The sequence below is a fragment of the Athene cunicularia genome (assembly GCF_003259725.1).
Source record: "Athene cunicularia isolate RWA chromosome 8 unlocalized genomic scaffold, athCun1 chr8_part1, whole genome shotgun sequence".
Classification (NCBI taxonomy): Eukaryota; Metazoa; Chordata; class Aves; order Strigiformes; family Strigidae; genus Athene; species Athene cunicularia.
The window spans coordinates 21,400,052-21,414,794 of NW_020799109.1; the positions used below are offsets into that span (position 1 = coordinate 21,400,052).

At 36.5% G+C, this 14,743-nt stretch overlaps 1 protein-coding gene across 1 annotated transcript in view; it reads left to right on the top strand.

Moving 5' to 3' along the window:
- LOC113482872 (glyoxal reductase-like) overlaps positions 1-14,743 on the top strand; it is a 50,635-nt gene that overhangs the window by 266 nt on the left and 35,626 nt on the right. Inside the window, exon 2 of the mRNA XM_026853966.1 lies at positions 270-381. Within this exon, the coding sequence (XP_026709767.1) occupies positions 270-381 (112 nt within the window). The remainder of the gene's footprint in view (positions 1-269; positions 382-14,743) is intronic.

The window sequence follows — 14,743 nt, forward strand, 5'->3', positions numbered from 1 at the left end:
AGCCGGCACTGGGCCCGGCCGGAACTCGCGCCGCTGACGCCTCCCTGAGGGACCTTGTGAGCCGTGAGGGTTTGGCTGTGCTGTTGGCTGTTTCAAGCACCGTGAGGCCCGGCCGGGCCGGCTCGTGAGGGTTTGGCTGTGCCGTTGGCCCACGCCCGGGCTCTGCTCGGGGGAGCCGGTGCTTGAGCCTCCTGCTGAGGCTGCCTGCGCTGAGCTCGGCTCCTCCAGAGGCTTCCTAACTACTGCGTGAATCTTCGCGGTCCTGTTAGTTGGGCCCTTCTGGGGCTCCTCCTGCTACCCTGCAGCTTGTCTCGCTGTGGCTGGCAAAAACAAGTGCTTTTCTGCTTGGGACTACAGAGCTCCCCTTTCACTTCCCCCAAGGTGTTTATTATTCGGTGGTTTGATGTTGTGGGTTGGGTGTTTTTGGGTTTGTTTTTTTTCTTTTTTTTTTCTGATGAGGTTTAGAAGCAGGCTTCAAAGCAGACTTTCAAGCATGAATTAATCTTATTGGCAGGTTTTTTTGTCAACTGCACCTGTTGCCATCAAAAGCCTGTGTAGGAATTTCTGAGAGTCAGAAGGCCTGTGCCTCGTGGTTGCAGGGACACATGGTCTGTGTGGATGTTGAAAGAATTCAAATGCTGTTCAAGCCTGGCAGCATGCCAGAATCTGGTGTGTCTCTTGGGGTTGTTTTTTTTTTCTTACTGAAAACCAAGGTTTGGTGACATTATATTGTACCTTAACAAACACATGTTTTTGACTGTGACTCATACAAATGTGTATGACATTTTTAGTATGTTTTCAGTAGAAAAAGGTCTGCCTGAAAATACAAAAATGTAAAGGGAATTAACTTTTTTGTAGCTTACACTTTATTATCAATTGTGCAGTGAGAAGTTTTCCAACAAAATTGGTTAAATACTTAAAGAATTTGTTTTCTAAAATATGAATATGGGGAAAAAAATTAGAAGTCCTTCTAAAACCATGTTAGTTGTTTGAGTTAATGCTAGTGATAGTTCAGGAAAGCTATTGCATTCAGTCCTAGCAAAACAAGACTACAGGCTAACCAGAATACACTCCTGCAATGAGAATTTGGGCCTGAAAGTGTCTGTAAAATTGGAAAGGATTATTTTTTTTCTCTCCTTTTTTTTTTTTTTTTTTTTCCCCACCCCCACGAGGCAAGCAAAGTATTTTTTTTTCCCTTCAGCTTTTTCAGAAAAGGCAGAAAGGATTTTCTCTTTTACTGAACTGTAGGTGGTATAAACCCAAGACTGGCTTGCAGTAGGATCTTCTAGTTGTACATGAGAATATTTGGTTTATACTATTCTGAATTACAAATACATCTAATTGATGGATTTGCTAATGGTTCAAAAGAGTCAAATTATTAAATGGTTGAAGGCTATTTCTCCAAGTCAGCATAGGGCCGTGGTGTGAGCAGAGGGGAGTTAATGCCAGTAATTCTGTGGTGTCAGAGCACTATCCATGTTGTAGGCACAACAGATGAAGAGACTGTTAACTCTCCCCAAAGGGGAGATATAGGAGAGTGCCTGGAATGTGTGCTACAAAGAGGCAAACACCTATCATACACATACCAATGACCACTGCACACTTGACCAGATCTGTTTGTTTGGGTTTTTTTCTTATAGTTATCTTTTTACATAGTTGACATTAATTAATTTGTATTTCTTGTAAAAGGGGTTAATTTATCTCTTGATTAAAGCCTCAGATACTTTTGGCATAGGATTTGAACATCTCTTTCTATCTCTTAAGAGTCTTTCCAGAAGCCTCTTTCATTCCTAATGTGTTCTACAACATGAATACCCTTCCCAATCAGTCTTTCATGATGCAGTTTTAACATGGGTCAATTTGACATCCCAGATTTGCCATTATTTTACATAAAGATACAAATCAAAGGCACTTGATGTTCTTTGTCTGTGACACTGGTGTTAATCAGCCACACAAGTATCAAGCTAAACTATAAAATAAAATTACCCTTGTGTTCTTTTCACCTTTATCCTATGAGTGTATATTGACTTCAGAGCAATTATTTAGGATTTTCATTAGTACAAAGGAGGGTGAAATTGGAGCTGTGGATTTTAGAGCATATTAAGCCACTTAAATCAATAGGAGTTGGCCTTTGATTTTAATAGAGCTGTGTTTTCATCCAGAAATACTGTGAATAGATGGAGCTTGTAATGCTTGTTTCAAAGTACCTGAAGTCGTTTGAGCTACACATATTAGTTAAAAAGTCTTAGCAACAGCACATCCTCAGCCAAAATACTTAAAAGGCCCAATCTATGAATTTGTTATTTTAGTATCTATTAACCTTAAGAATACTTGATGCAAATGCCCCTTACACAGTCCTTATAATAAGCACCTTTTTTTTTTTTTTTTTTTTTTTTTATTAGGGATTGCAGTACATTTCTTAGGTTATTGAAAGAATAAGCTGACTAGGAAGTAGACGGGCAGAAAGACTCCTTTATACTCTCTGCCAAATAGCATGCTGCTTGCTGTCCTTCTGTTAGTAAGTGTGTTAGTAAGTACTGAGTAGTTGATTGTCAAGCCTGATCTCAAACCACAGTAAATGGATAGTAACATATTCACTCAAAAGAATTAAGTTTGAAATTTTCTGACCCAATAACTTCTGCCATATATGGCTTTCATGGAGCTACTCTTGGCTTACAGTGGTGTCATGAACAGCAGGATTTGGTTCTTTGACTTCACTTACCTATTCTTGTATTGCTAGAGTAGCACTTTATGTATTATTTACACATTCTGTAGCTTTTTGAGGATCTTGTAATAGATAGAAACCAGTCAGGTAGTTTTAAGAAATTCTTGATGTAAGCTGCAAACCATTGAGGATTTAAGAAAAGAAGGGGAAAAGAAAAAAAAAAATGCTCAAGAGTCATGGCACTTGCATCTGTCATCAAGCTATAAATACCATGCTAAGCAGCCTAACACAATGGTATCTTTATTTATGGTAGGTATTCCCACTTAACTACTCTTTTACAAATTAATGGTTATTTTTGTTACAGCCTTAATACATTAACTAACATTTGCAGTGTAAAAAATGTACTCAGCTATAAAGTAGAGGAGAACTATCATCAGTGAGGATGCTTTTTTTGCAAGGCCATTTTCTGCAGGATTTAAGATTTGGTTGTTTCTTTGTCATTTCTTATCCCACTAAACATGCAGACGTAATTGTTATCTGTGAAAAGTCATCTTTGAGAGGACAGATATGTATGCTGCCTCTGTTGCTAGATAATCTTTCTAAAAGCTTCAGAGAGAGATAAGTATGCTGTGTTAAGATGGTTGCAACTATCCAGTCATGTCAACTGGAAGGCAGCTCGGATAGGTACGCAAGTTATTTCAAAGTGATGAAACCCCTCGCATAACAGCTGAGAGCTGGAGTAGGAGCCATGCAGCATGTTTGTCAGCCAGAACATGTTACTCGAGAGAGAGGGCAACAGCAGCCTAGGACAGCATACTGTCAAAAATACTGTTCTTTCTGTTCTAGTTTCAGTTATTAAAAGATTATGTTCTCCTAATTTTTTTTTAAGTGGGCTTCCTTTTTATTTTAAATGGGTTTCCATGGCATAGCTGCTTAGGCTTCCAAATTTGTATAGAAGTTCAATAAGTTTTTCAAGGTCTGATGCAAAAGGGAAAATGGGAAGGAAGGAGGTAAAGTGGTCTTTCATTAGGTTACCATTCTCTTCCTGATGCTCTGTGCTTGCTTACACAAGCTGGTCTTGGTGAGGTGGATCCATTTCCATTAAAGTCTTTAGTGAGAAAGATGGATTTGTACACCAGAGAAGACTATGTATTGTGCAAAACTTATGATCAGTCTGAAAGGTTACTTGGAATAACATGATAAATTCTGTACATCCAAAATTATATATGAACATGCATCTATCTGTCTTGTGTCCAGCAGAAAGACAAGTCTACTAGCAGTGGTAAAACAAGCCAACTTTCCTGAGACACCAACCTATTATTATAAGGTAGCCCACCTTTTTGTTAGAAATATGCTGTATAGCTGAAGTTTTAATTAACAAATAAAAGTTATCTGCATCTTGTTTATTGCATGATTATGAAAACCATTGATAACTTTATTTCTTATTGTTCAGTTCTAACAGTTGTGTTAGCCAACGTTTATATCCAGAGGGTCAGACATGTTTACGGTCAATGTCAGTTTTCATTACAAAGGCTGCTTCTGACTAGAATAGGCTTGTCTAAAATGAATTGGCATTTTGGCCCTAATACTTGATACAAGTGTAAAGCTATGCCCCAGAGAGTACATTACCTCATAACGGCTTTAGAAAATTGATACATTCATTATATTGCTAATAAGATAGCTACACTTTCTTTCCATATTTGCAAGACTTTGTTTATTTAGAAATACAGGGCAAATAACTGATATAAAATGACACTGTTTTGAAGTTGGTGAAGCTGGTGTAGTTATACTTGTTTCATAGGAGGTACATGTATCTGAGAATCGCATACTTTGTGAGTCTTTGTACTGTAGTAGAGAGTTACATATTGTTATGTTGTTTAACTACAGGATACTTGGTGCTTACCTAAAGTAACATCCTCAAAAATGGATCGCTTGTCAAAATGGTATACACAGTATCATCCTCTTCAGGCTTTGGAAGAAAAATGCATGGTTTGTACTGTTCATGCTTACTTCTGTTAAGTAGGAAGCCCCCACTTAGAAAGCTGTCACTTCCTTTTTAAGTCTGAGGGGTAAATACAACCCTCTAAAGCATTTTAATGTAATTCGGTAGTATAAGGGCTTTTCTTCCTGTAACTGGAATACTAGGAAGCTTTTTCAAGGTCATGTGCTGAATGGTTAAGTTCAGCATGGCATCACTGTTTGTTGGAAGGCTTTGTGATATAAGGGAAACTTGGTAAAGTCTCTTAGGGGTAAAAAGTATTTGATTTGTTCATGAACTTTGCCAACATTCTTTATTCTATTAAAAAAAAAAAAGCCATATTACAAAAAGTCCCCAAAACACCAATTATAGACATCTCTTAAGGCTTGTTCTGGCTCTCTCTAGTGAAAATATTTTCATCCCCTTGATATGGTACTTATATTCCCATTAGAAGAGGACTTTTTGTGTTTGGGTTTTTTTTTTTTAGTTGGCTGGGTGTTGGTTGTTTGGGTTTTTTTAGGATCAGTTGTAATGAGATTCAGGAGGTTTGATCAAATAGCATGTGATTTCCTGACAATATGTGCTGGTGATACCATAAATTCATAGAATGTTTTTGTGTGAAGTTGCTTTTTATGTAATCCTTTGTGTAGATAGAATTAATAACAACTTGATGAAATAAAAAGTTCTCTAATGATCCCCCTCCTATTAAAGTATAAAATAAATTACATGCTTGTTTGGGAAGAGGCTTTAGGACAGGTAATTATTAAACAAAATATTCAAGTCTTTATACTCACTGTGCCTTACCCATGTCACATATGGTGAATGTTTTATTAGTACTAATGATGTTCTTTATGGAAGATCGTTCAAGAGTGGACAGTGCCATTATGCTAGGCACTGTAACTGAGAAAGCACACAGGTACTGCTCGGAGCAGCTTGAGTCAAGTAGCCAAAGCCTGGGAGGAATACAAATCAATCCCAATAAATAAATATTATGTTGGTTAACTTATAGCACTACTATCTTGCTTAAATTGCATTTTTACTGCGTTTGTTGGTATGTCGCACTACTAGCATGGTAAAATAATACCCACAGGCACACATGTAGAGTCTTTCCATGCTCAGGGGAAACCATTAAAATCTCTCTGGCATCATTTCAGGGTGTTCCATAGATAAGATACCCGATATTCAGCTGTAACTTTAAGTAAATACATCATAAAAGTTAAGTTTTTACTGACTTTGCTGATTGCATTATTTAAGACATTGCATCATTTGTAGTGCAACCATACAAGACTTCTTGTATTGTTCCCAGTTCTTTTCACAAGTGGACTTTTTCTGGAGAAAAAACATGGAATTGGATTACTCAATTTTCATTACATCAGGTTGTGTTCAGGTTTTTTGGTTTTGGGTTTTGGGTTTTTTTTTGGTCTAAATGCTACATATAACTTGAATCTTAATGTTGAGTGGAAATATTTTAGCATTTCCTTCCATTATGTATTACTAATCCGGTTACATACTTAATTGTTAGTCCTAGAGTTGCTCATATTCATTCTTAAAGTTAGCCTTGGTCAAAAACCAAGCCCTGTTGGGATTGGAATCAAATGAGATTTTGCTTTTCAATTCAATGGCAGCAGAATCAAGCCTTCTCTTTTTGTTCTTCACTGTTTCTGCCTTTTTTATTCATGACTTCAGTTCTTAGGGAAATTTATGGAACAGTGGTCCTGATACCAAGACCTATGGCACTCCCCCCTATTAATCTTACCCTGTGATAAGAATTGGCTGTCTATTTCTTCCATTTGTTTTATGTCTTAACCATTTTTTTTTTTATTCTGTTGGGACTTTGCTTCTCACCCATGGTTACTAAGTTGCCTTAATAGCCTCTTGTGATGAACAAAATGCCACATCTATAAATCTTTCTGCTCAATTCATCTACCATTTCAGTAGATCTGACCTTGAGAAGTTGTACTTGAGCTTTGAGGGCCTCAAGATATTTAACTTCTCTCATGTACAAAATGTGGCCATATCCCAGGCAGCTGTGTATTTGTAGATAGTGGAACAAAGCGGTAGCCTCTCCTAACGTGGCTTAACCTGCTGAGCTTCTACCTTGCTTTCTTCTAACTTTACCTTCTTCCAGTCTGGTGGTGTTGTATTCCTTAAAAAAGACTGAATGCTGTACAAATGATGTTTTAAACAGTACTAATAAATACATCTGGGGCAAAATGCTGGGCCAATTTTTGCTTATATCAGAGTGTACACAGTACAGAATTTTTATTTTTTTTTTTTCTTCCCCTGGGGAAAATTGCTGCTTTGTCTCTGTTCTCTTTGTACACCTACAAATCTGAGGTCAGCTTTTTATATTTTTGCTGGGGATTTTACCTTATTTATATTTTGACAAATAAACTGTGATTTAATAGCAGAAAGATAGCTTCCTTTCTCATGCTGGATTCCTTTTGGTAGTCACCCTGTTGCTGATGTGATACAAATGAATTTTAAATGTCCATCACTAAGTCCAAGTTAATAAAAAACAAATTTAAGTTTCTATCACTGTTTAATAATCAAAGCCTCTATAAGTAGAGGCACTTTATGTGTATGCTTATATATTTCCCGTTGCCATTAATACTTTTAAATGTTGCAAGCTTAATCACCCTCTGGATGAACAAATTATTTGTATCCAGGTTGAAATGAACAGAGAAGCAAGCTCCAATGTATTTCTATCTTTCACTGTTTCTGTAATGTGGAAAAATGTTACCAAACTTTGTATGGTATACAAATGATACCAATGAAAGCTGACTTTTATCCTTCGACCTTCATGTAGCAGATTTTAGTCAGCGCTTTTTTTTTCCTTTGCCAGAGCTCCCTAGCATAATTTTGGCAGCATTGAAAGGTGATGTCACGTGCTGCTGTAACCTAAATTGCAGTAGTTCTCATGCCTCCAAGTGGGGAGGAGGGAGGTGCTGATTCCCAAACTTCCTTCAGTTCTTCTAATGCTTATGTCAAGTACGAACAGCACAGAGAGTGATTAAAAAATCCTCGTTCTGGGGGGAGAGGGGAGAGAAAGGGCAAAGCCATCTTTGTGGCTTTACATCAGTTTCGTAGCTATTAGGTCTGTTCCCCAGGCTTAAAGCCTCAATGGAAGTGCTTTGCATTCTAATACATGCTATTCTAAGGTTGAAAGTACATTGTGAGAGGAGGGGCTACAAGAAAAGTTTGTCCTGGAAACCTTGAGAAAGGAAATTTTAAATTTTTTAAATTCTTAGGTGAAGGCTGGGGGGGAGCATAGGATCAGAAACATTCCTTATTGCTCAGTTTTAGTTTGCACTACGGATAGCTGGGTTGCTGCTGTCCTTCGAACTGATAAACACAATTGTTAAGAGAAAGACACTGCAAGTCTCAGACCTTGCAGTGTCACAGGACGCTGCAGCGGTAGGATCTTGTCATGATTCACAGTTGAAGTTATATTGCGAGTAGTCTGGTAGGTTTAAAGGGCTCTGAAAATTTAGCCATTAGCTTGAATGTCATCTTGAATTAGGATTTTACAATGTTGACTTATTGTACATACATTTTCATCTTGTAAGCTACAAGTCACTATAAATTGCAAATTTCTTCATAATTTTTTCTATAATAGTATCTTTACAATATTTAAGTGTTTTTCAATTATTAGTCTTATGGTCAACTATGCTTTCTAAAATTGCTGTCTACTAGTTGTATGTTATGCTTAATTGTAAATTATTTACATAACTTTAATTCAGACTTTCACAGCAGGAATGATTATGATAATGTCCTATTTAGGTACAGAGTATATTTTTTTTTTTATTGTTCTTTTTTTATGGAAGTTGTTTGGAGGAGGGAAAAATTGTTGTCAGTCTGTCTCATTTATTGTAAAGTATTTCCAAATATCAAATGTTAATCAATTAATGTAATCTTTATCAGATAGTTTAAAGAGATGTATTAAAAGGGAGGAAAATAAAATTAATATATTTATTTGCTGTACATAGTACATATCCTTATTAGCTATGAAGTTAAAAGTTCTATCAAGGTATGATACTGGAAGTCATTTCAATTGACTTGACAAAGGGAATAGAATGAAAATCATTTAAAACTGGTTCACACCAGCAATTCTTCGTGCACTATTAACTGCTAAGATCTAGTCACAAAACATTATTTGGAGGAGAAAAGGTTTAGTGAACCCTAGAAATTGGATTTGATTTATGCCAGAAAATCTGCCTTTTCACTGCTTGAGATTTCTATGGAAGGAAGCCACAGTCTTTTACCAAATGGTTTCTAAGGTAACATCTTATAGCAGAGCATCTGAAACCAATTTGGTTGTTAATGAGAAATAGTTCTCACGGTGGTGGGAAAGTGTGGAGTGAAAGAAAAGGCTTCAAGATTTGGCAGTCTGTCTGTAAAGGCTTTTAAATAAATGTGTGCTACTGCTCTGCTTATGAAATTTCTACATGGATTACACATTCGTAATTGCCTTTCAAATGTGTAGGTCACTTTCCAGAGTTGTCCTTCCCTATAAATTTAATTGAGAAGTTCTGCATGATAAAAATATTTGTATACAACAGCAATATTTTAAATAGCTGGCACTGTCCAGTGGAAAATGCTTTACTCCTACAGAAGAAAATATTTGCATTTTTTGGGTGTTAGTGTATTTTTGCTGCCAGAAATACACTAGTGAATCAGTGCCATATCAGAGCCATAGCGTCCCACTGATGATAGGTGCTACTTGCAGACTTCCTGGGCTTGTGAGACGTATTCTGAGAATTTGCTTTTATATCTCCTTTTCTAAAGTTCTGACTAGATAAATGGTAGGTCAGTGATCAGGGATGTACAGTCATTTTACAGTAGATGATCTAAATATCCTTTACAGTCAGAGCCTCTTTGGGATGGAGGGAATAGAGTGCTTCTGTCAACAATGGCTCATTGCCATTTCTTCCTTCCTCTCAGGAAGAGAGAAAACTAGCAATTCTGGTCTCCCTTTCCCTGGATACATAATAAACATGTAATGGCTCTCTCCTACTCTTTTGCATTAAGGCAAGGCTGCATTCCTGCATTCTGTTCCTCGGTGCCTGTGTAGAGTTGCCTGAGTGGAATTGCAGAGTTTAAAATCATACTCGCATACCTTTTTTCCTCATGTTATTGAATTCTGTGAGCTTATTCTGAGTCACACAGGAGAAAAACTGCCTTAGAGTGGCCCCTTTGTACTAAGCGATGGGTCATATTTAGCAAAAAAAAAAAAAAAAAGAGGGAAACATTGCCAAAGTAAGATTTAAATATATATAGTAATATCCATAATCCAGACAGCTTTTACAGAGGCAAGAGAAACTTTACGGAGTCTAGACCAGGTCTATTAACAGGGTCTCATTAGCATAGTGATATTTAGGAACATGAAAATAAATACATCCATACAGTACAGCTGTAATGGTATAAAATATGTATAAATGCAATGAAGACCTCTATCAGGAATTCTCTGGTGAATCATCTTATACCAGTATGTTGTTACAGTATGGAAGTACCTACTGTACTGCAGTGCTAGCAGGGTGGTCCTTGCTGTCCTTTGAGGTTTGCAGAAGCAAATTCATGCCTGTACTTGAACTACTCTAGCTCCTGTTGCACCATTTGTACACAATATAGATTTGGCCTCAAATGACTTAGATTTAGATAAACCTGTGTGTTGCTTTAGTTCTGACCAAAATACTGGTTATATAATACAAATCTGCTTGCTCCTTTTCTGTTATCATTGATGTTGTCCTACCAGTTCTTCTAGAAGCCCATTATCTCTACAGGTTCCGTTTGTGCAAGGGCAGCTGCTCCATTATGTATACATTACTCAGAGTCCAAGAGTGGCATCTAAAATGTCCAAGTTATTTTGTAAAAGTGATTGTGACTACATTTTGATCCCATAACTTGAAATACTCTGTAGTTGCTTTATGAAAATTGTAAAGTATAAAAGCTTCATAATAAGCTTGACTTTGATTTTACCTGCTGCAGAGGAAGGCCCTACACTCTATATAGGAAGAGAGGATGTTATGAATACTTTGTCATGTGATGCTAAACATGATTTTTCAGAGTAACTGACCTTGTTAAGTAAAAACAATACCAAAATATAGCAGCAAGAACACTTGGATTCTAGTGCTGTGGTTGTAGGAAGTTAAGTGTGATGTTACCTGATTTTCTGAGAGCAGCTCTAGGGATGATGTTGGGGAACATAATAAAAAGAAAGGCTTCAAGAGACAGGTTCATGGAGGAGGTGTTTCTGATCATTTGGTGGTTGACTTGAACACAACTGTGATTTGTTTTTTGTTTGTGTCTTTTTAATTTTAATAGAAATTCTGAATAAATTATTTAACTACTGCTGCTAAAGGGGGATTTTTCTTGCCCGATACCTTGCCCAGAATTTAGTGGGTTTTCCCCTCTGGGGAGTTATTCAGGTTCATGAATAATTCTAAAACTATACACTTTCTTGGTCATTTAACAATCTGAATCAGCTTGTGAGAGGATCATATGATTACAGAAGTAGGTAGAGAAGGAGGAGGAGGAAGTAAGACAGTAATCAAGGCCAGCAAGTATGGATTGTCTGTCCCTGAGCCATTCCATAGAAGCGGCATGTGATTTTGTGAATGGGTTAGCAGTAGACCTTGAAATGTGTTATATGTTCATTTACTCTGTGTATAGGCAACATTTCATGTTTTATCATCAAATTTGCTTGTAAGATAATTGGTCAAATCAAACTGTATCGATACCAAAAACTTTAATATATCCATAAGATGCATTATGTGGCCCTGATGTTGATGTAATGTTGAAATAATAGAAGTGAAACTAATAGAACAAGACATTTCAAGCCTATTATGGTATACAACACCATATATACACAGTGAGCAATGTAAACATGGGTGAAAGGATGTTTGAGCTTTTGCTTTTGAGAGTTCTTTTCTCAAGTGATTACGTGGAGATTAAAATAAATCAGCAAAGGAATGGGCATTTTTGTAGGTGTTTTGTTTGTCAACTGTTTTAATTTAGTACTGACTACTGATGTCAGAAGATCATTAATCTCTGATATGATCTCTAAATATCCTGGCTGCGGTTTCACTAACAGGAACTCTTCTAATGTAAGTGATTCCATTGATTTCAAGTAGCCAAAGTTATTCATGTAACAGAACATTAATATATTTTTATATATTCAGATAAATAATACTTTCACATTTCACAAAGAACATGAAGACATGCTCCTCCACAAATGGAGGGAGAAATTGGGGAGAGAAAGTAGGTCCTGATTCTCTTTTGAAAAACTGTTGGTGCTTGGATCTCTATCTGTAGTTCTACAGCTTCTGTGAAGGAGAACAGAATGTTTAATGAGGCTGAGTGTCAGCTGAGGTGGTGCATAAAACTGAGGGGGTGTGTGTAGTGTTTTGGTTTGTTAGTTGGCTTACATTTTGGTGGGGTTTTGGGGGGAGGGAAGTTGTTGGTTTTGTCTTTTTAGGGGGTTAGAGGGGGTGTGGCTGATTGGGATTTGTTTTCCCACACACACATTGTGAACAGGATTCTGCCTTTCTAATGATCTTTAAAACTTTTTATGAATTGCCAGAGCATGTTTCTCATCCCAGTTTTGATAGCAGTGTTCTTCAGGGTCTCAAAGTGATGAGTAGTCACAACAAAATAACAACGTAACTAATTAAGCCTAGTTTTCAACAAATTCATGTGGTTTGACTTATCCATATTTCCCCTGCAGTATCCTTGTCCCTCCCAACCACCAGTTTTCAAAAAATCTGTAGTAATGTAATTATCTCAGATATCGTTAGATCTGTCAAATTTGGATTAGTTCAGTCAGTGAGAGAACAGTGCTTTTCCCCTAGGAAACAAGCTAAAATATTAGCTAAAAAATAGGGAGCTTTTCTAGACTTATTTGTATTTGACTTCCTTTATTAAAAATAATTAATATTTTTATCAGAGAATTCTAGAATAAAAATATATTAATTCAATATTTTTAGAAACAGTAAGGGGATGGAATGGGTGCTAGTCCATATTTGTTTTAAATGCATGATTGGATTTTGTCTTTAAATGTACATGTACAGTGTGAATTGCATCGTTGTGAACAAAGGGTAATGCCAAACATGTAAGAATGTTAAGGTGTTCAAATAACATTAAGTCTGGATTTAAAATATAAAAAAAGACATTTAAGTCACTCCACCTTCTTTTGTCACCCTTCTGCATCTATGAATAACATATTTAATCACATGAGTAAATACAAGAAAACTGATTTCTAAAGTCTAGAAGCTGTTATGTTGGTAGCATAATTAACTCAGAAACCTGTTGCTTGTTATTAAGTTGACTTGCAAAGTAGTAACACAAAATAATTAAGCTTTCTTTTTAATTACTGTTTAGTGCATCGGGACTGTTATAGTTCATTTTCAGGCATAAAAATGGAGATAATTCCCTCCAGACTGATCTTGACCTCTTTATTTCCTGTGAAACAAGAATGCATGCCATCACTAAATGGGGAACAATAGAAAAATTATTCTGAATTTTCCTTCTTTTCCACTCTCTCTCTTTAACTTTAAAAGAGTTATTTTTTTAAAAAAGTTGTTTGTCCTAAATGTTCTTACTGAAATCCATTATGCATTAAAAGAGTCCGAGTCCATTTGCAAGACCTCTAAATGAACTCCATTCATTCTGTGCTTAGAAATGTCCATTCAGCCAGAAACAGACACAATAGTTACAACCTCATTTATTTGGCACCAATACCAGGTTATTAAAAGTGAAGGGATTGTTATGAAAAAGTATATTAATTTTTCTATGCTAGTTATATAACTATTTAAGAGAATTCCTTTAGTATCTGAATAATGTAATGATTACATATACTTTCCCTATAGTTGCAATGTAGTAGCATTGCATTCATCAAAAATTCTTAAATATTCATGAAGATTTTGAAATAGCTATTTTGAAAATGTAAATTGATCTAACTTGACTTATTTTGATGTAAAACAAGTTATAGGGACATCTATTCCTAGATGATTCAAGTTAATCGACAATAGTAATTGGTGCCTATGGAGGAAAGAAGTTTAAAGTTTTGTCTTTTAAAACATTAAAACTTTGTTTACATTTGGAAGGTAAAATACTTATGATGTGCCTGTCAAAACAGTAAGAATATAGTATTACAATTTCATCACTTTAAAATCCATGAAAATAAATTAATTCAATACTCCACATCTTGTAGGTCATAAACGTAAAGTGGGGTTTGTCCTACTGTGATCAGCAGAATGTTATGATCCTCAGGTGTATGTGTGTGATATCAGACCATATTACATTTTAAATTACTTGGAGTGTTGATCAAGATTACAGAGGTATCATTGGCTTTCCTTCTAAGATTAGGAATGAACGAAAATGCTAATAGGAGAATCTGGCTTGGTTCACATGCAAGTAGGACTTCTGCAAGTTCTCTCATTCTTGCATGCATTGTTACAACATGTCTGAGAAAGTTGTGCAGACTCCCATGGGCGTTCGCTTTCCAGCTCAGGTATGGGAAGTTATAAGGATGAGTCTAAGGTAACTGTGTGTGTTTTCATTTGTTTCCTTTTTCTGACAGTCTGGGTGACTATATACATTTATTAACTTCATAACATGCAGATGGTGTTTGATGTAGAAATAATTAGGTTTGGAGGGAAAGAGAAAGTTAATAGCAGATAAAAATTTCACTTTATATTATTCTTTTTTGACCTGGAGTCCTTTATTTATTTAGATTTAGCAGTGGCTGAAGACCCTGTTGCTGTCAACTGTCACAAGTGTACAGGGTCCTTCTGAAGCTAGTGACAGCCATTTGCATACCGACTATTGTTTATAGCACTAGGGCCTTTAAGTGCTAATCATCATCTTAGAAGTGGCTTTGGTAGCTGACTGGAACTGATGGAGCATTTCCTCCAACAAACTGTAGAAAATACTGTTTGTGGGAAGTGTGTGAGTGAGGGTGAATGGGTATGGGGCTCATGGCAGGAAAAACAACTAACAGGAAAGGGTAAGTAGAAACATCATCCTCCTTGCTCTCAACCAGTTCTTTATCTGACAGTCCTCCTGCTGGTTGCCTTTCCTGCTGAGTCTCCTCCTCCTTC